The following is a 21635-nucleotide window of genomic DNA, read 5'->3' as shown; positions in this document are numbered from 1 at the left end:
GACCTTCAGCAATCCTTTCATCCATATTTCTTGATGTTAATGTCCTCCCAGTAAATACATCTACTGGACCTTTCACCAGGCTGTTACTGTAACTGGTGACTCCTTTGTTTTTCCACTAAAACGCGCCCCTGGTGTTGTCTTAATCTTAATCCCACTACCCGGCTGCTCTGATAAAGCTCACTGAGACCATCAGCCTTGTACTGTATGTTGTCACACAGCAGGGAGACGCTCGATATGTGGTTGATGCTTTGTTTGTCCAGAACTAAGGTGGTTTATGCTAGTTTCTTGTCGGTAAAGCCAAAGACTGATGAAGCTTTGGAAATCTGCATCATGCATTTTTTTTTATGTCAGTGCTATGCTGTCTTTCACTTTTGCAGCCCACTTCTTTTGCAAAGCCCTTTGTTCTCTGGAAAGTGTTGCCATTAGCTTTGGCTAAGTAAACCCCTTTTGAAGTCCAATCAGTTTCTCTTCATTTGAACAGTAAGTTGCTGAGAGTTGAAAGTCACAGATGACTGCAGCCACAGGTCAGAGTTGATTTTCCTGTCCTGCAGTGCTTCAGAACGTGAGCTCTTGTGCCGCGCAGTAGAGGAAGCACTGCTACTCCTTGAATTTCCATATCTTTCATTATGTTCAATGGTCCTTTTTCTAGCAATTTTCCCTTGCCTTCAGATTGCCCCAGATGGCTGCCATCAACATGGTGTTGTACCGTGTACTTTAAAGAGTGTTTCAATAAAGTTGTGACTAATCCGTTTGCCTTTTTTTGCTTTTCATCGACTAATACAAGTTATGTATTGAATTATGTCCTTTTCCTTGTTTTTCTCATCTGTTTTCTGCTCATGATATGTCCTTTAGTAATGCAATTCCTCTTTGAGCATCTAAAATATGTAATAAGACAAATTAGTCTTCAGTTATGGTTTATTTTATGGATAATCCCCCTACAGATAGAGCAAAAAAAGTTAATTGTATGTACTGTTTAGTTCAATGAGTATGAACATCCAGTTTCAGCTGTTGTGATTACTGTAATAAAATTTCAGTCTTCACTGCATCTAACCTGATTTACTGGTTTACTAACCCTCTGACTTGTGTCTGTGAATACAAGTTAAGCCTGAAAAACTGGGAAAAGCAGCAAACCAGCTTCTGATTTTGAGTTGGCATTTGCACAACTTTTAGCATTTGAAATGACTATACAGAGAAAGCATAGCTGGCACTCATCTGGAAGCATAAACTTAATTCCAAAGTTTCTGTAAGTAGGTTGCTTTTGAAACAAGAGCTAAACCTCAACTCATTAAGACTAGATAGTATGGCCAGCAGCCATATCACCCTGCAACTCACAACTGGCAACCCACTGAAGCTCAGCAGGTGTGAGCCTGGTCAGTACCTGGATGGGAGACCTCCTGGGAAAAACTAAGGTTTGTGGGGCCAGCAGGTGGCGCTCACCCTGCGGTCCATGTGGATTGTAATGCCCCAGTATAGTGACGGGGACAAGGCCCCCTAATAATCCCCGTCTATGAATTGGCTTCATTACTCTGCTCTCCTCCCCACTGATAGCTGATGTGTGGTGAGCGTTTTGGTGGGTGCTGCACATTGGTGGTGGTTGAGGGGAGTCCCCGTTACCTGTAAAGTGCTTTGAGTGGAGTGTCCTGGAAAGCGCTATATAAGTGTAAGCAATTATTATTATTATTATTATTATTACAGTACTGTAGCTTTGACACACAATACTGTATATGTACTGTATTATACAACCTTCTCTGTATCCAATTTACAATTTTTCATGGTTCCTTAGTACAAGAAGCATATACAGTATGTTAACTTCTGTGTACTGCTTCATTTTAGTGATATCAACTGAACTTGTTAGCTTTGTTTCTGGATTTTTAGGCGGTTGGTATGCATGCATATAAACAATTTATGACCGTTTAATGGATCTGTGAGCTACCTTGTTGATTTGCGCTGGTTGGTACTGCTGTACCTACTAAGCTGACTGGCGTAGCTGTGACAGTGCTGTGTCTGGAAATTGGTATAAAACAGCAGCTGCTGAGCCTTAAATGGGGCAATTTTTTTGTTGTTTGGAATAAGACGGGACCCAGGAGACCCTCTGTGAGACAGAGCCCACGCCAGCCAGGAAGAAGAAACGCACAGTGACTGTACAGGGACTGAGGCGATTTCATGTCTGCACACAGACTTACACAAAAGTTAATGATCAAATGCATTCAGTTGAGTAGCCACTGTTTAGGTAAGGTTTCTCAAGTTTCATTTTAAAATCCTGTTACGAATTAACAAAATTACCCCCCCTGGATTACTCATAATTAAGATGACTATGATATTCATAATAAGATGACAGTCAAAAACTTTCATATAGGTAAGCTTTGACAGAGGGAAATGGTATTTGTCCTGTGTATCCTGATTCCTATGTTTGGACATTCTTAATTTATGCTTTTAACTTCTTCACACATAGTGGCTACAGTACATACCTCGCAGTAATTCAGTTCAGTTTGGCAGTTGTTTACGTGACTATGCATCTCTTCAGACAACAGAACTGTGCAACTCAAGAATGTACTGCTTAAACATTAAACTCCATTTAGGTACTCTGTGCTGTTTAGGAGTAGTTAAAGGAGTCCGTGCATCTAAGCGTAACAGTCCTCCGGCCTTCTGTATTGAATAGTTTGACTTTAATGTATTATTCAAAATTTTTAAGGCACTACTAAGATGTCCACGTAGACAAAATTCCACATAAGTTGTTTGTAAATGAGCAAATAAGGAGAGTTCTGCTCTAATCCATTGCAGATTGCAATATCCTTTGATTACATTTTCTATAAAGCACCCGGTGTTTGGCAACATTTTTTACTTAGTTCATTAATGGGCTGTGAAATATGAACAGCCTACATACAAGTCCAACATATGGTATTTTGGTAAACCTTGACTCTTGACTACTGAAGATTTGTTCCATAAGAGAAGGGGTAGTGCAGCTCTTTGAGGAGAAGTTGGTGTTTATAACATTCGTAGACAGTCTTGTCACACACTTTATCTCTCTTAGAATGGCATCTCATTTTGGTTTGAAAGTTGTCTGTTAACCGCCATTGTGAAATGGCGGTTAACATCTCTAGGTGGTTCACATAAGAACAGCTGTACTAATTGACTCAGTAAGACCAGATAGTCCTGTAGCTCTCTGTTACCTGCGACACTTTGGTCATCATAGCATGCTTTTGTTGTGATGGTTGTTAGCAGAATTTCTTCTCATGACTGCTTTTGTTGTTTCCCCTCTTCAGCTGTGTTCAAGTGGAGGAGCACCATGCTGTTGATATTGACGTCTACCACTGTCCTAACTGTGACAAAATACATGGAGCCTCCCTGAGTAAGTGCCTTCTCTTTGTAATTCGGCGCACGCGGTAATGGTCGCAGGGGTATAACGAGTGTTAACGAGCTCTCCGTCCTTTGATTTACGCTTCCAAGAACCGGTAAGCCCTCCGAGAGTCCGTCATGGGTCAGTATGAGTGAACGATGGGTAATTGAATAGCTCTCTAATCAATGAATAAGAATAAAAATGCCTTTATTGTAAAAGGGGTGGTGACTCTTCTGATGTTCACAGACCTTTTTCACTGCTTAATGATCCCGATTGCAAGAGACATAAAAAAATCCTAATAAATCAGATTTGAAGATCGTGGAACTGTTCAATGCAAGAGGATGCATGAGGACAACAATCCTTTTACCAAATAAAAAGCAAATCACCATTCTGTTCCTAATTCCTTATAAATCAAAAATCACATCAAAGTTTATTTATCAAATGCACAGCAATACAGCGTGCAGCAGTCGTTGCTGGCAATGAAATGTCTTTTCCGCGAGCTCGCAAAAATCACAAAAACACAAAAATCACAAAATTGAGGTTATGAGAATAAGGTTACATAATAATAGATGTAATAGAAATTGAATAAAAGTCAATATGAGTAGAGCTGCTCTGTGTTCAACAATTAGCTAACTGACTCTTAGCTAATTTCTTTTCTCAGAAAGCCCTTTTGGCCACTGAATTATTACAGGAGGAGGAATGACTTCACAAACTGTGGACACATCTACAAAATGCTCTTCTTGGTCTAAAAAAACAGAGGAATTTTGTAGCACTCTTTTGTGTTAAGACTTTTATCTGCGTTATGTGGAAAAAGGTCCATTTGAAGAATTTCTATTCCATATTATACGAAAAGGGGATTTTTGTTTTATTTGGCCACCTGTTATATGCTTCTTTACAGATGTCTGAATATTCAGTCACATAGAGGAATCATTCCACCACAAACCGGGACCATATTTGGAGTTTTGGGAATCTAAAAGGTCATAGATACAGCTTCCTTAAATATAGTTTTTTTGGGCTTTCCCGGTTTTGCTGTGGAATTGATTTCACCGACGTTGTTGACGTAAAACGGAGAGAAAGCGGAATGCGTTTCGCGCGTTTAAATGGAACTGACCTCCCTGTGTCCTCTTTCAGTGAAGAAGCGCAATAATTGGCACCGACACGACTACACTGAGCCCGACGATGGCACCAAACCAGTTCAGGCTGGGACCTCTGTGTTTGTTCGGCAGCTACAGGCCCGGACCTTTCCAAGGTAGGGGATGAAAGTTCTGTGCTGTTAGACCTTGGCAGCGGGGACTAAACAGCTTTGTACCCTGATACACCCTGAGATGTCATTTTCCTGCCGTACCACAGCCTTCTTTTTGCAGTAGAACAACTGAGATTCGCGTCTTGTCATGGAAACCACCACCGAACGGTGCACATATGTTCATTTTAATGGCACGTTTGAAGCTTTTGTCTCTTTGTTGATACATTACCACACCTGGTAAATTCAGGCTAGCAACTCTACTGATCTCTGAGTTTGACACTTAAAAGCGTATTCCATGGTAGGCGATTTTAATATTTCCATTCCATTGCAGGTCCTTTAAACAGTCTGTACAATACTCAGTAATTTCTGGAAATGTTTTGATAACTCAGAAGCTTCTAGATGGATTTTTATGGAATGTAAAAAGCTTTCACTTAGCACAATAAATGCAGTGATCCGTTTTGAAACAGCTGAGGTAAAATACCCCTGAAAAATGAGTTTAAGACTCTATTAGCTGCCTTTACCTATAGTGTACTTATAATTAAGCATCTGATCCTTCTTGGAAGAACACTAGGTGTCAAGATGGCTTCATGCCACAACCTGCATTCTAATTCTATTTAGTATACTGCCTTTTTTGTAGCTTAACCTGTTAAGTGGGAATTGTTCATTGTAGGTGCATTTGTTTGAAAATCTGTTCCTGGAAAAAAAACAGCTCCCAGTGCTGAAAGGTTCTTCCAGGTGCTGACAGAGATTGTATAAGGCGTCATGTCAGCTTTGAGCACATTTTTAATGAAGCTGGTCTTCAGTGGGATTCGTGTTTGCCTTCGAGTTTTCTCTGCATCTCCTTGGAAGAAGTCTTGCATCCTGTCCAGGGTATTTGTCAGTTCTCATCATACTTGGGGACAGGTTCAACATTTCCACCATCTTTTGTAACGCAATAAAGATCAGGTAGGGAGTTGAAATCATAATTGTTCTTTTTTTTCCCTGAAGGCAAACTGGGCCAATGGCCAACCATACAGGAGAAGAATTACCCAGGCAATTTGCCCAGACATTGCCCATTGGGAAATTCCAGTCCACTTTTGATAAAATTGCCTTACCTTTTAAAGAACTGGGTGCCCAGGAGGACACTAAGGACTGGAGTTTTAAAAATAAGTTGGTAGTTTCTATCTTCCATCAGTGCCTTCTCTGTCGTTATCATACCCAAGTTCAGTTAGGTTGGGGTGTTAGCACTTGAAAGATTGAAAAAGTTGTCACATAGATACTTGTTGTTGTATCAGAAAGGTTGAAGTGGGCCCTGTCAGTTTTTGCACTCGATTTATTGTACACTCTGAGGTAAGAAGGGCCTTGTAGGGCGTACGTAGGGCGGAGCGGTGGCTCTGTGGCTAAGGATCTGTGCTTGTGACTGGAAGGTTGCCGGTTCAAATCCCGCAGCCGGCAGAGGAATCCTACTCCGTTGGGCCCCTGAGCAAGTCCCTTAACCCCAAACTGCTCCAGGGGCGCTGTACAATGGCTGACCCTGCGCTCTGATCCCAAGCTTCTCTCCCTGTCTGTGTGCCTGTGTCTCATGGAGAGCAAGCTAGGGTATGCGAAAAGACGAATTCCTAATGCAAGAAATTGTATATGGCCAATAAAGCAATATTATCATTATTATTACATGGTGTTGCAATGGGCACAGACAGATTGTCCTGTAAAGGACACACCGTTTGATTCTTCGGTTGTTACAATTACTGCTGCGTAAATATCTATACGAACAGGTACAGGTTTATTCCATGCAGAAAGGAAAAGTAAAGAGACGCAACGTTTCGGTGGTGAAGCCCTTTTCAGGTGAAGTTGAAGAAGTCTCCACAGCCGAAACAGTTGTATATTTTTTTACTTTTCCTTTCAGCATGGAAAAAAAACTTTAGGTTTTCCTTTGCGGCCTACGCACGCTGCCACAGCTCCTACTGAGATATCAGTACTTAAAGCCCAGGCATCCCAGCTGAGATTCGGTGTTGAATTTGGGAGTACTAGCATATAGATTGCTTCCCTTCACTGGAAATGACTACGTATTTTACTCGACATTTGCATTTCTGTAATAGTAATTGTGCTTTAAATATGATGTGCGCACCTAACAAGGAATATCCTTGTTGGCCAGAAAATAAATTTATAACTGCTGTATAAATGCCTACCATGAGGCTCCCAGGGTTCAATCTAAGATGGCAGAAAATGTGAATAGTACAGGGACTATTTTGTTTGCTTAATAGAGATGACTGCAAGGTCTCTCAGAAATAAAACAGGAGTTTTCTGTGCTCCCGTCTTCAATGTTTTGAGTGCCACGAGACCTTAACAGACAAAAATAAATTGCGTGTTTTGAGTAAATGAGTGTTTTGGGCCACTGGCTGTTTTTTTGGAAGAACTGTCTTCTTGGCATGATCCTGCCTTCAGGGAAATAAAGAATAAAACGCACAAAATAAATATTTGGTGAGACAAGTTTTTCAGTCTGGGCTCTTTGTTAGGAATGAAAACCGGTGTGAAGTTAAGGCCAGGGTGAACAGACAGGAATGTAACAGTGTTTCTGTTAGTGTTCTAGCCATCAGTTCACATTCTCACTCCTTCTTCTTGTTCGGGGTACACCCTGGACTGGACGCCAGTTCAGCACAGGGCTTTCAGTTAGTCTTTTCATTTAAGCCAGCAGCCATATCACCCTGCAACTCACAACTGGTAACCCACTGAAGCTCAGCAGGTGTGAGCCTGGTCAGTACCTGGATGGGAGACCTCTTGGGGAAAAACTATGGTTGCTGCTGGAAGAGGTGTTAGTGGGGCCAGCAGGGGGTGCTCACCCTGCAGTCCATGTGGGTCCTAATGCCCCAGTATAGTGACGGGGACACTATACTGCAAACAGGCGCCGTCCTTCAGATGAGACGTAAAACCGAGGTCCTGACTCTCTGTGGTCATTAAAAATCCCAGGGTGTTTCTCGAAAAGAGCAGGGGTGTAACCCCGGCATCCTGGCCTTCACCTATCATGGCCTCCTAATAATCCCCCTCTCTGAATTGGCTTCATTACTCTGCTCTCCTCCCCACTGATAGCTGATGTGTGGTGAGCGTTCTGGCGCACTATGGCTGCCGTCGCATCATCCAGGTGGATGCTGCACATTGGTGGTGGTGGAGGGGAGTCCCCATTACCTGTAAAGCGCTTTGAGGGGAGTGTCCACAAAATAGCTATATAAGTGTAAGCAATTATTATTATTATTATTATTAGAAAATGGGCGGACTCTTAAAAACCTGAAATGATTTTCAAAGTAAAGAATTGCGAACTGAAGTGATGGAACCCTTTGGTTTTTCTGTGTTCTGTTTCCCTCTGTGGTAGTGCCGATGAGATGGTGGTGAAGATGCAAGGGAGCCAGGTGACGCAGCGCTACCTGGAGAAGCAGGGCTTTGACTACCCCATCGCGGTGCACAAACTGGACGGCCTGGGACTCAGACTGCCTCCCCCCACCTTTTCTGTCAAAGACGTGCAGCACTATGTGGGTGAGTACTCTCCGATGGATTTACATGTTAAGGAAAAACAAATACAGTCCATAAAGAGGATTTCTGCTCTACTGGCAAAATATAGTGGCTATAAATAGTAGTTTTTCCCCTTGGACTTTTAAACATCCAGTTGTGTTCAGTAAGGAATCATAAAGTAATTATTTTCACTTAATTATGTCACTTCTAAAGACAATTGGTTGCACTCCAGCTTGTTTAGGTGTGTCTTAGCAAAGGGGGTGAATACCTCAGCAGTTATTTTCTGTTTAAGATTTAACTAGGAGGATCTTTAGAATTGTGAATTAATTTCAATGGGGGGGAAAAATCCTAATTAAATACAGTATTATAACATCATAAAAAAGTCCAAGAGAGCGGAATACTCTCTACTAACTTACATCAAAAGTACTGTGACTAGTTCTGAACAGTGGCTTAGTTATTCATACATGGGTAAAGATATTTATTTAGGTGTTATTTTGGAGAAAAAAAATTGTCTACTTTCTTGAATCCTTCAGTCCACTAAAGTGATTTGTTTCCATCTTTGAAAAGTATATGCTTGTGAAATTGTGGACCACCAGTCACAGTCAGCTAGTGACATGGCTCAAACCCTCAACACCTGGATCAGAAGGAGACATTTGTACTCGGGCCACCCAGAAGGCCACTTTGATTGAAGATTTGCAGGACAAACCAGGACAATTGCGTCTAGAGCAGAGACACTTTTCTAGGGTCTGAGAGAAATGGGTCAGAATTCTGGAAGCACAGGATCTACAATCCTGGTGCAAAGTTCGCATCATAGATTAAAGGGGAACTGCAATGCTATTTTTATATTTCAGGGTTAGAAAGAATCAACATTGAGTGCATTTCAGACCACAGTGAAAGTCAAATGTACACAGTTACATGTAAAACCTCCAATTTACATCGCAAAATAGACGGAATTTCCAAGTATACACAGCGCCGTATTGCCATCATCATCTGCAGTTCAGAATGAGTATAAAAAAACAGTTTTGCTGTAAGCAAATACTACTTACTTACTCTGCATGTAGATCACCTTGGATTAGCTCAGAGGTGAAATGTCTGCTGCACAACCTGTACGTATTCGCTGCTACATCGGATTACATTAGTTATTACATTGACTAGTGAGCAGGAAGGGCTGATTTAGGTCACAATTCTCTTAAACTCTCTACAGCACGGGGACCATACATTACTTTTACAAACTTTGCGCTTTTGTGCTCAATTCAGAATTTGTCAAATTTTTGCGATACCATGAGTGGATTTATTTTGTTACTGAGATTTAATAACCAGTCTGAGAAACATTGAGAGACTGCAGTTGTTGATCCTGTTGATGACAATTATCAATGTCAGTGCGCCTGCTCCCCAGAATGCCATTATCCTGGTAATAACATAGTGCCTTTTGTTGCAATTATGAGCGATAGGTTTCTTTTGATGCTCAGTTTATTTCCTTGTTATCTTTGTTGACTCTTTATTAAGTGATTATCATTCTTTTATCATTTTAAAAAGCATACATTGGAGTTTAAACACAGCATATGACAGGTGATTAAAATGTAGTGGATATGTTGTTGCCGTCTCTATTGGATCTGATACATATGGCTTAGAGTATGTAGCCAGTTTGTGAAAAAAAGTCGAATAGGCTTTGAGTTCTCATAGTACTGTGCTGTACTATCTTGCTCCTCATAGAAATTGCGGTTTGCTTGAGGTTCCATTACATCCTACAGGATTTTTTGTAATCTCAGATCAGCCTTCCAATGATTTTTATCTTGAATTACAGAAGCCACCAGACAAGTACGCTCATAATAGTAATTTTTATTTCAAGGAAACCAGGCACTGAAAGGTTTAGCAGTTCAGAACAAGACTGCAATGCACACCCACAGCTGTGAGGCTCAGTACCTGCTGGGCCTGACCACAGCTACCTCTGCTGTCACGCCTTTTTCAACAGGAAACATTTTGATTCTGTTTTTGCTGTGAGAAATGAAACCTGCAGTCTTGCCTGCTCTGTGCTTGTTGTTTCAATGTTTCAATTGCATTTTCAGACTGAAGAAGGTTAGAGTTCCAAGCAGAAACAGTTAGTAAGGGGAGTACCTTCTGTCTGGATGCTACCCTTTTAAGTTTGGGAATGAAAATCTGTGTCTGAAGGGAAAAAGAGACCCAGGATTCTGTCTAGGTGAAAAAAGTGTAGTTTGTCACACATAAGCAGTCTGTTTTTTTTTTATTTTATTTGTGCTAGTCTCATTGGTTCGGAGAATGTAAAGAGTGCAGTAGCCTGTGTGAATTGTTTCCATTTTAAACTGTGGCTGCTGTAACATTTTTATGTTTTTAAATCTCAGTGATTGCCTGGTCTTCAGCCTAGAGTTGAAAAACACGAACTCGTTGTCAGGGATAGCATTTACCATTACAAAGATAAATAGCAAGTGAACAATTCTTAGGTTTCTTGTAAGCATGCAGTGTACACGTTCATGTTTGAATCCAGCGCGGACACCATTAGTTTTGATGCTTCTCAGTAAAAATGAGGTAAGGTGTCTTGAACTCAACTTTGTTTGACTTTGAACACTTAAACAACCCATCTGCTAGCCCAGCGAATACCAAACATGAGCTGGTTATATTTTCCAGGATCTATTTTTCATAGCTGTCTCGGTATTAACTATGTAGATGTACCAGTATCATAGGTTTATGCTTCATGTAGAAAGTTTTCCGTCCATCTATTTCCTCACCACTTTATCCAGTTCAGGGTCGTGGGGGGAGCTGGAGCCTATTCCGTCAAGCAACGGGCACGTGGCAGGGTACACCGTGGACAGGACGCCAGTCCACCTCAGGGCAGACAGTCACAAACACATGCACTCACTCATAGCACGGCCATTTTTTCCCCAGTAGCCCGTGAACCTACCAGTATGTTTTTGGACTGTAGAGCACCCGGTGGAAACCCACATGAACATTCGGAGAACATACAAGGTCCAGAATTGAACTTAGGGCCCTAGCGCTGTGAGGCAGCAAAAAGCACTCAGTCACTGTACAACCGTTTAGAACGTTTTTTCCCCCCCTTATAATGTAAAACAAAAAGTAGCCCTTTTTCCACTTTGGGAACGTTACACAGAAAATGTGCTTAGGTGGAAACACAGATTTGAGAAACCTTGGTGGCATTCTGGGTTTGTTAAACCTTTCTCTTGGCTCTAAAAAGGGGGGATTTCAGGATTTACTGCCCTGAAATGTCAGTTGCCTTCAGTGCGTCCAGTATTTCCCTCTGCACCTCGGCCGTGACTCTGTTCAGCCTCCGAACACTGCAGTCTCTGTGTGGAGGCCTCACTCCAGCTGTTCCTGTCCCGGCTGAGGCTGGTGACTAGCTGGGCTGATCGGGGAGGCCTTTTACAGCTGCCAGCTGTCCCGTTAGCTTTACACTGGACTTGTCCGTGGTGCCCAACCTCCCTGCCATATTGATTTGCTGCTTCACAGCTGTCTACTAGTAATGTTATCTACACAAGAAGACATGTGCATGTCCCCCCTCCCCCCCTCGCTATCTGTACCCTTCTCATCTTTGTAAGTAATGCGATCTGGAAACATTGGGTTCTGCCTTTCATTAGATCTCCTGCAGGACCTTGAAAATGTCAGTGAGCTTGTACGAGTACTTTCCATGAGCTCCTTCAAATGTAAGCGGGGTAGATGGGCATTTGACACAGCTTGGCAGCTGCCTGCTACATGGCTTGAGAGAACAGGGGAAAGCTTTTTTTCTTTTTGCACAACAGTTGTTAAACCCAAATTATTTCTTGGCTGAGAGTGTAGGGGAACTATGCAACTCCAGATTTAAGACAAGCCCAGCTTTATCCGGTTTAATATTTATTCTATAAGTTGTGGCTGCGACGTCTTTTCATCTTTTTTTAAAGATGTTTTCGACAATTTTGATAGGTGCAGTAGGTTACACTGCGTAGCTGATCGACACGAGCATTTGTTAGTGATATGATGTGATCATTTCTGGTGCATCTGAATCGGGTTTGTAAGAACGTAAGATTGAGGGCAGGTATTAGGCCCAGTGTGTTTTGTTTTCCAATATGTTATATGTTAGAATTGGTCATTTCTCCTAGCCTTTGCTTGGAGGGAGTCCAGGCTACCAACCTCAAAAACATGGCTTTACACTCTGTGTAAAGAAGTGCCTTCTGTTCTCAGTCTTTCACTGCCTCCTAAATTCCAGATGCGTCCTCTGTTTCATGCTACTGTTGATCTTAAAGTCTATTGGATTGACTTTTTAGGAACCAACAGGAAAGAGATTTGTTTATCTAAGCCTTTAACGAGAGCAAAGAGATCTGGATCTGATTTAATCCCCAGAAATAATGGTTGCCACAGATGGACGTCCGTCACATCTGCGAAGTGAATTTAGCCGTTTCATGCTCAACCATTTGAAAAACAGCAGTGTGTTTTTTTTTTTATTTTATTGGCGTGTACACTAAAGACCGATTTGCTTTTTATAATATGAAAACCTGACTTGTGGTCTCATCCTCTTTGTTTTGATAATTACCGTGGGGACGCTTGTTGTTTCCAGGCGGTGATAAAGTGATTGATGTCATTGATGTGGCCCGGCAAGCAGACAGCAAAATAAAACTCAGTGAGTTTGTGAAGTATTACTACAGCTCCCACCGGCCAAAAGTGTTAAATGTCATCAGTCTGGAGTTCTCGGACACAAGGTAAGTTCTTGCTGTGCGTTTATGAATGCAGGCCCCACATCTTGGCTGAAGGCTTCAGATATTCTGAATAAATGTAGTGTTCAGGTTAGAGCATGCTTGGCTGTTTTTCGTCTCATTTAAAGCAGAGATCCTCCTGTTCTACCTGCTCACAGTGCGTGAAATAAGCATGGCCTCACCCCTTAATGTGAGTCAGACCTGCCACCTGGTTGAAAAACAGGGATCGGTGTTTTTCCCAAGTAACCATATCTAATATATAAAAGAATTTGTGGTAGCCAGGGCTCGGACTGTCTCCCTCACACAGGAGGACATATTTAGTCTGCTACAATCCCTTCAACTCTACCTGCTGTCCTTTCTTTCATTGTTCTGCCAACACAATGGTCCAGATATGTCTACAATTCAAAACTGAGACTCTCCTTGTGGATAGTTGTCTGATTTGGATTGAGTTGAATTGTTTATATTTCAAATTCTCACTGCATAGTTTGGAGGGATGATAATATAAACGGCTTGATCATGCTCAGACCTGTATTGACCTATCTATCGCCCTAATGCTAGTGTCTAATGTTTCTCCCATTAATGCTGCTCAAAACGTTGAGTGTTTGTGCACCTTGTACACCTCCTAAAGTAAACTAATAATATTGTGCACGAGGGAGGTAAAAAAGCATGTTGAGTTGCCGGTGAAATAAACATTTTGCAAACAGTTATTAAAAACTCTGTTGAAATTAAAAAAAAAATGTTAAGTGTAAAAAGATCAATAACTAGAATCTTCTGTTGCCCGTCCGCCCAGAATGGCAGATCTGGTTGTGGTTCCGGATATAGCTCAAAAGATGTCCTGGGTGGAGAACTACTGGCCCGATGACTCTGTCTTCCCAAAGCCCTTTGTGCAGAAGTACTGCTTGATGGGGGTGAAAGATAGTTACACAGACTTCCACATAGACTTCGGGGGCACTTCAGTCTGGTACCATGTCCTCTGGGTAAGCAAACGGACACCCTGTTGTCTAATCTTAGACAAATACCGACATTTCTGTAATGGTGGAGCCAGGAAAGGATAAATTTTAAGAGGTTTCAGAGCAGGAGAGGCCATTCAACCCATCTGGCTCATTTAGTTGCCAGTCAGCTTATCTGGGGATCTCGTCCTGCTGTTTCTTGAAGAAAGGCACAGTGTCAACTTCAGCAACAAAGGCCCGGCTGGTTTGTTTTCAATTCCAGCAGCCCTCTGTGTCAAGAAGTGCCTGCTAACCCAGTTTGAAATGCACTTCTCCTTAATTTCCCTTTGTCCCCTCTTTTTGTGTGTGGATTTGTTTTGTCTCCTGCTTTGAAAAGGTGAACACAAATAAAGCCAAACCTAAGCAAAGAGGGATATTTGAGTGCGAGAGGAAACAAGTGGTTTGAAGGTTGGGGCTTGTCAGCGACATGATTTTTCCAATCCTTTTCCATGTTGCAGTTTGCCTCAAAAAAAAAATTTAGGGTATGAAATTATTTCCATCGGTTTAATTCTTGACTCCAGTGTGTCTTCAACTGTTAATCCTGGAGCCGGACAGGATTAATCCCTTTAATTGCAGTGCGTCATGGTAAAAGAGTTCCTTTTATAGAATAACCCCAGAAGATGAGATTCCTCACATGAAAAGAACATCCAGAGTCATTCTTGTTGCTCATTGCAAATGCAGTGGATTTGACGGTGTTTCACACTCCGCAGGAATGGTTCTTGATTCGGCGTGTATCTGTTGTTGTTTTTTTTTAAGGGTGAAAAGATTTTTTACTTGATAAAGCCCACCGAGGCGAATCTTGCACTATACGAGGCGTGGAGTTCGTCCCCCAATCAGAGCGAGGTGTTCTTCGGGGAGAAGGTGGACAAGTGCTACAAGTGTGTGGTGCGGCAGGGGACGACACTTCTCATTCCCACGGGTAAGGGGAAAGGCCCACTTCCAGTCCTGTTTCTCCTGCTCCTCCTCATTGCTTTGACCTTGTACTGTGTTGTTATGATGGCTGTTCTTTTTTTTTTTTTTAAATGACTGATGTGTCCTGTGCCGCCTCCTTGACCAGGTCCCTTAACTCTTTTCAGGCTGAAGCAGACGTCTTGGACGTTGTGTTTCCTACCGCAGCTCTAGGCAAGCGAAAGCAGACAGGGACTCTATACTTTTCCTGCTGAAGAATACGCATTGTAATTACTCTTTATATACCTCAGCGACGCACAAACATGTCGCAGAACACAGGCCTTTAAAGGTGGTTTTCTACTCGGCGAGGAAAATTCAGGTCGTTTGTGCATTTCGAACGGTCGAATTCCCGTGTCGCTGCCAAGGAAAAAAAAACACATTTGTGGCTGGCTGTTAGATTTTTTTTTAGGAGTCCAAAGTCAAATTAAGACTATTCAGCCTTAAAGGGCACTGGAGTTTTATTTATGAAAATCTATTTTTTTTTAAATGACTAGCCTCCAGTCTTCCACAGCAGCACGGTGATTTTGTGTTAATATGGAATTCTGCAGTTCTTTTAGTTTATTGGCATTTCTTGTAAATATTTAGATTCGCACAGAGAGAGGCCGGTGCTAAGTTGTTTAATAAGAGAGTAGGTGAGGAATTAAAACAAAGATGTTTTTTTTTAGAAAATCTCATGTAAATGGTGTAAAAATACCATATCAGGTGTCACCTATGATTGTCAAATGCTGCAAACCAGTTAACCAGTTTATTTATGCTATTTTATAATTGGGTGGAATGAAAGTTTGATTCTGAAAGTAGTTGAGGCTTTTGGTAATCTTCTCATCCTTTTTAAGGTATTTTTATTTAGGTGGGTAGTTTTTGAAATTGATGTATTTTTAAACAAATGACTTATCGAAGGGTGTCAGGGGAGTGCAATGGTTGTATTGCTGCCTCACAGCACAGGGACCCTGGGTTCAGTTCGTCGGATCCATCCATTTTCAAACCGCTTCTTCCAAATCGGGGTCGTGGGAGTACAGGAGAGGTCAAGGTGGTATGCCACAAACAGATGCACACACTCACACTTGCACTAGGGGGCAATGTTAATTGCCTTCTGGAAATAAACCTTCCAGCATTTCTTTAGACTCGGACAGCAAACTGGAGCAAGCACGGAGAGCACCCCAGGTCTGGAATCGAACCCAGGGCCCCAGCGCTGCAAGGCAGCAGTGCTAACTACTGTGCCACAGCCCCACCAGGAACTCCTTTTAAGAATTGTAATTAGAATTTCTAAAATAGTGATCGCTGTAATGTAGAATGTTGGATTAGTAGTATTAGTATCATTGCGCATTTGTATCACAATCAGAAAATCCCAAAGTTTCACCAGTGAGTATCAAATAGGCACAAGGTGGAAGCTACCTACACTTAAGTCCTTGATACTTGATACAGTTGTTGATTTTTTCTGCAGCTGGTTATCACATTTCCTTTTGACGGCACTTGAATATATTTTATCCTTGGAGTCGCAAAACAGCAAAGCCGGGATTTGGCGCTTTTTGTGCGGCTATTTTTTTTTCGATTTCGATTCTAAATGAGGGCTCTTCTCTGCCGGCGAAGGGCATCAGTTGTTAGACAGTCGTGAAAATTGTATGAAAACGGCCACAGCTGGATTTATTAATCAGTGTTTCCTGCTTTGTAGCTCTGGGTCTGAACTGGCCAGGATACTCAGCCCTTCCCTGGAAGAATTCCTCTTCCCACCTGCTGTTCCCAAATGCTAACAAACAAAAATCCCGATAGCAAACAGATTTCAGTCAGAGCCACGTGGAAAGCCATCTTAAAATGTCTTCCTAACATAAAGATGGTGTTTTACTTCTGCATTAAAAATGTGCAAAATGTTGTCTTCTGCATTGAAAACCTTCCTTTTGCCAGCTAAACAAAATGTTGCATGACTCTTGGCAAAATATTGAAAAATATGTTCCTAGTTTAATTTTGCCATGACGTATCCAGTTTCTACTTAGTGATTTTTCATTGAAGGGAATAAAATATGAAGATTTTTCTTTACCATCACTTTTAAATGGCTATGTTATTGCAGTTTTTATGTTTTTCTGTTGTCTATCTATGAGGACTATGAGAAGGCACATTGTATCAGAAGCTAGAGGGTATAATATATTGGTTTAAAGAAACATTTGTTGAGTTATCGGTTAGGTATAATTTGTTCCGTTGAGTGGTTAATGAAAAAGTGGTTAATTGAGCACTGATACCAGGACTGTCTTGTTTTCTCAGACATTGGTTATCCCAGCATTTTTGAACAATTAGCACAAAACGCTTTTTTCAGATTCAGCTTTCCTTTGACTGACACAGACAGTAACTCCCCCTACTTTTTAAATTTGAGTAGCAGGCTTTAGGCCACAGCAAGTAAACAGTACTTGTTCGAGATGGAATCTTTTCCTGAGCACAGTCAGCATGACAAACATGTGCTAAATTACTAGTGTAGTAAACATCAGCAGGGTGTCGAATTCCACTCGCCACCAACTCTTTCACGTCATCACTATAGTAAACAGCCTCCTTGGAAGCATTCATTAAGTTTACCATTATTATGGTTATTAGAATGTGTGGCCACATAAAGAAGGGGTTTAAAGACTTCAGTGCTGAACCTCTGTGCTGTTGAACCGATTCTCAACTTTTTTATTGGAAACTCCCCTCCCAAGAAAGGCTGACTCTTGTTTAAGTTGACCTGGGGCTATTTTACCGATGCTTGTCATTTTCCTGTCCACTCTTTGTCCTCTTACTTTGTCCCCTTACTTAGACATTCAGCCTACTGCAGGAGCCAGCCTCCTGACTAACAGAGATTGGAAAGAGCTTTCCCACCTCAGTCTCAGGTTACATACTAACTGGTCCTCTCTTCTTTCTGTGGAGGTAATAAAAGAACTCAAAAGGGGACCTTCACACAGCCTGAGAAATCTCCATCTAGCCTTGTCTTTTGCTGCTCAAAATGCGTACTCTGTCCTTCTGAGAAGTTACCTCATCCACATGTCCATGTTTGGTGTATTTGCAGTCTTAAGAGCCACTGAAACCCCTAATATCAATTGCAGAGCAATGTGTATAAATGTTCTGGATCCATTGTACCAGGATACACTGACAGAAATATAGGTTTCAAAATAGTCCTTTGCAGACATCATTGTGGACTTGCTTCACGAGGTAGGGAATTGAATAGCTTGAGGCTTCATAACAATCGTGTACATTGTGCATTCAATTACTCATGTCTCAAAGATGCCCAGTTGGTTTTGGCGAACAACTAATGCATTTTTGTTTAAACAGGGTGGATCCATGCTGTTCTCACCTCTCAGGATTGCATGGCTTTTGGCGGGAATTTCTTACACAATCTTAATATTGAAATGCAGCTCAGGTAAGATGATGAAGTGCAGTTTTTGTGTCGAAATGTGTTCCTTTGCTTTTGTCAAGTTCTGCTGTCATTTCACTTTTCACATCAGACCTTGTCGTTAAATCTTTATTGAGTTGCTTGCAGACTTTGTGTAATTGATAGAAAATGGACTTTAAATTGGTTGTTGCATTTTAACTAAGCATTGAAAAATCTTTGGCATTATTGCTTACATAAATTAAGTAGATATGTTTTGGAAAATTCTCAATTTTGTACATAATCTTGTATCTACAACTGCACTACAAACTATATTTGTTTGATTTATGTATTTTTATGACTGTGTCAAGCTTTTGGTTGAGATTGAAATGTGGCCCTGTGTCCACGGTGTTAATGCCCCTCTCTCCTGGCAGGTGTTACGAGATGGAGAGACGGTTAAAGACACCTGATCTCTTTAAATTCCCTTACTTTGAGGCTATCTGCTGGTATGTGGCCAAGAACTTGCTGGAAACGCTTAAAGGTAATGAAAACCCACAAATGTAGTCATCATCTTCACAGTAAAAGTCATCCATACATCCTTTTTATGACTGTTTCACCTAGTACCTGTATCACCCTGCAACTCATAACTGGCAGCCCACTGAAGCTCAGCAGGTGTGAGCCTGGCCAGTACCTGGATGGGAGACCTCCTGGGAAAAACTAAGGTTGCTGCTAGAAGAGGTGTTAGTGGGACCAGTAGGAGGCGCTCACCCTGCAGTCTGTGTGGGTCCTAATGCCCCAGTATAGTGATGCAACAGTTGCAAGAAAAAGATTGTGAACCCTTTGGAATTACCTGGATTTCTGCATTAATTACTCATAAAAAATGTGGTCTGATCGTCAACTAAGTCACAATAATAGACAAACACAAAAAGGTTTATAGTATTCACAAACAGTTTTGTATTCTTCCTTTTTTTTAAACTTTATATACTATAGGTAACACGAGGTAGTAAAGGATTAGGGCTAAAGTTTTAACTCAGGAAGACCGCAGAGTCCTTAGAAGTATCTTTTCCAAACACATTCCAATCTTCTCCACTGTGTGTGCTGTGCAGCTTTATAAACATTGTTGATTTACCGATGATCTTGCAGAGTTGAGAGAAGACAACTGCCAGCCTCCTGCCTACTTGATAGCGGGAGTGAAAGCTTTAGCTACTGCACTGAAGTCCTGGCTAAAGAGAGAGGTAGGTCACCGTGTAGAGTAACAGACATTCATGTGTGCAAGGAAGCTAGTTAAGGGGATCTGCAGTCCCCAGTTTCCCAGACCAGTTCTTAAATCTCGGTCACAAAAGAAAATAGTTGATGGTATCGCAGAATATGACAAATTCCGAATTAAGCAGAAAATCATGAGCTTTGTGAAAGTACTGTATGGTCGCCATGCTGTCGCAAACCCCTGATCTCTCCGTGGGTGAGAGCAAGAGTTTGTAGGAGCGAATAAGTACAGGTTGTGCAGCAAGTATTTCACCGCAGAAATGTTCCAGTGTGTTCTGCATGCAGATTCAACAAGTAAGTAGTATTTGTCGGCAAAACCATCTCGACGTTTGATTTTGTGACCTCCGTTCAGTTGCACTCATTCCAATCGGCAGTCTAGTTAAAGTATCTAAAAAACATGTCGCATATGCATTGGTTTCATAACAGATGTAAATGAATACAGTAGCAAAATGTGTTTTGTTGAAGCATGTGCTTTATTGTAAACAGAAATGGATTGTTTAAAGATATTATTTTGGGATAGGATGTGTATTGAAATTTTCATTTACGTGATTATGAAGCCTATGATATGAAATTAAAATCTCAGATACTGAACCAAAACTTGAGCTCAAGCTAGGTGTCGTTCCTAGCATTTTGCCCATAAAGGCAACCGATGAAAAGAGAACACAGTAAAAGGGTGATATCAGTGCTTGATAGAAAAATAGAAAATAATCTATCTTCACATTTTAAGTGATCCTTTTTTATCATAATTACCGAAGTTAAGATCTGCCTTAAATATGGTTTAGAGGCTGATATTTGTGTCCTTGAGGCTAGAGCTCTATCTCTTCCTCGTTAACCAGCTTTGTTTTCTCTCCACAGGCTACAGAGCCAACCGGTGAAGTTCCAGACCATATCAGGCCCAACCATCTCATTAAAGAACTCAATAAGGAAATCCGCTACCAAGAGGTGAGCCCTGACTAGGCTACAGTGGAAAACAAGCCCTTAGCACCAGCCTTTACCATAAGTACCAGCATTCTGTGAAATTGAGAAATCGTACTCATTTCTCAAAACGGAGGTCCTGACTCTCTGTGGTAAAAATCCCAGGGTTTTTCTTGAAAAGAGTAGGGGTGTAACCCTGGCATCCTGGCCAAATTTCCCATTGGCCCTTACCAATCATGGCCTCCTAATAATCCCCATCTCTTTCATTGCTCTGTTCTCCTCCCCATTGATAGCTGATGTGTGATGAGTGTACTGGCGGTCTATGGTTGCCGTCGCATCAACCAGGTGGTTGCATCCCCATCACCTGTAAAGCGCTTTGAGTGGAGTATCCAGAAAAGCGCTATATAAGTGTTATTTTAATTACATTTTTGACTAAGCAGTGGTCAGAACAGACAATCTTTGGTTGTATAAAATGTCGAGGGCTTCCTGCCCAACTTGTATTGCGCAGCGCTTTCTATCCCACACACTCGGCCTTTGAGGGAGGGTCGACTGAGCGCCTAGCCAGCCGGTCAGCAGGGTTTCTAACCCCACTCTTGTGGTCGGCAACAGGAGGACCAGAGCGGCAGCAGGCCAGCGAAATCTCAGGGAATGGGGAGCTCGTGCCCCATGACGCGCTCCTCGCTGGAGAGGGGCTCCCAGGCCCGGAGGAATGCCCGGCGGCTCCGTGACCACAGCACCAAAACGCCTTCCAACCTGGACATCCTGGAGCTGCACACCAGGGAGGTGCTGCGGCGCCTGGAGATGTCGCCCTGGGAGGAGGTAGCGGGGAGAGGGCCCGGGGCCTGCACCTTTCCTGTTGACGGCTTGCAGCACACAACACACTCCTTCTTCTTTGCCCGTCGCCTTGTCCTTTTTAAGGATTTTTTGAAAAACAAAAGAGGGTGCAAAATATTTAATTTAAGTTTAAGGTTTATTCCATGCTGAAAAGGGGAGAAAGGAAAGGCAGGGAGGAGGCTCTGTGGCCGAAACGTTGCGTTTCCTTTCTTCTCTTTTCAGCATGGATTAAACCCTGAGCTTGTTCCTTTGCAGCCTGCGCATGCGGACGCAGCTACCTGCTTGAACTGCAAAATATCCTTGTCGTGCTTCACAAAAAGGAATGCCTGCCCCCCTTTTAAATATCCATCCCATCAATCTAGCAACTTTCCAACCATTTTAGCTAAATGCGGGAGACCATCCCAGCAAGCAGTGGGTGCAAGGCAGGATACACCCTGGACGGGACGCCAGTCTATCGAAGGGCACACATAGATACAGATGCACACGAGACCAATTTTCCCAGAAGCCAGTTTCCCAGTATGTTTTTGGACTGTGGGAGGAAACCCATGTGAAGACGTGTTCTGCATGGTTTCGTTCAATTATGCAAACACTAGCAGGTCTAATT

General features: G+C 42.0%; 1 protein-coding gene across 1 annotated transcript in view; it reads left to right on the top strand.

Annotated features, from left to right (window-relative positions):
* The window catches only part of kdm7ab (lysine (K)-specific demethylase 7Ab), a 53596-nt gene that overhangs the window by 20535 nt on the left and 11426 nt on the right, over positions 1–21635 (top strand). The window contains exons 2-12 of the mRNA XM_088646731.1: positions 3264–3349; positions 4469–4586; positions 7924–8084; positions 12622–12763; positions 13548–13734; positions 14503–14665; positions 17983–18070; positions 18454–18560; positions 19163–19254; positions 20138–20224; positions 20807–21016. Coding sequence (XP_088502857.1) covers positions 3264–3349; positions 4469–4586; positions 7924–8084; positions 12622–12763; positions 13548–13734; positions 14503–14665; positions 17983–18070; positions 18454–18560; positions 19163–19254; positions 20138–20224; positions 20807–21016 — 1441 coding nt within the window. The remainder of the gene's footprint in view (positions 1–3263; positions 3350–4468; positions 4587–7923; positions 8085–12621; positions 12764–13547; positions 13735–14502; positions 14666–17982; positions 18071–18453; positions 18561–19162; positions 19255–20137; positions 20225–20806; positions 21017–21635) is intronic.

The sequence above is a fragment of the Lepisosteus platostomus genome, chromosome 9 (assembly GCF_059453375.1).
Source record: "Lepisosteus platostomus isolate fLepPlt1 chromosome 9, fLepPlt1.hap1, whole genome shotgun sequence".
Lineage (NCBI taxonomy): Eukaryota > Metazoa > Chordata > Actinopteri > Semionotiformes > Lepisosteidae > Lepisosteus > Lepisosteus platostomus.
Note: the sequence above shows the minus strand (reverse complement) of the source record. Positions and strands in the feature narration are given on the sequence as shown.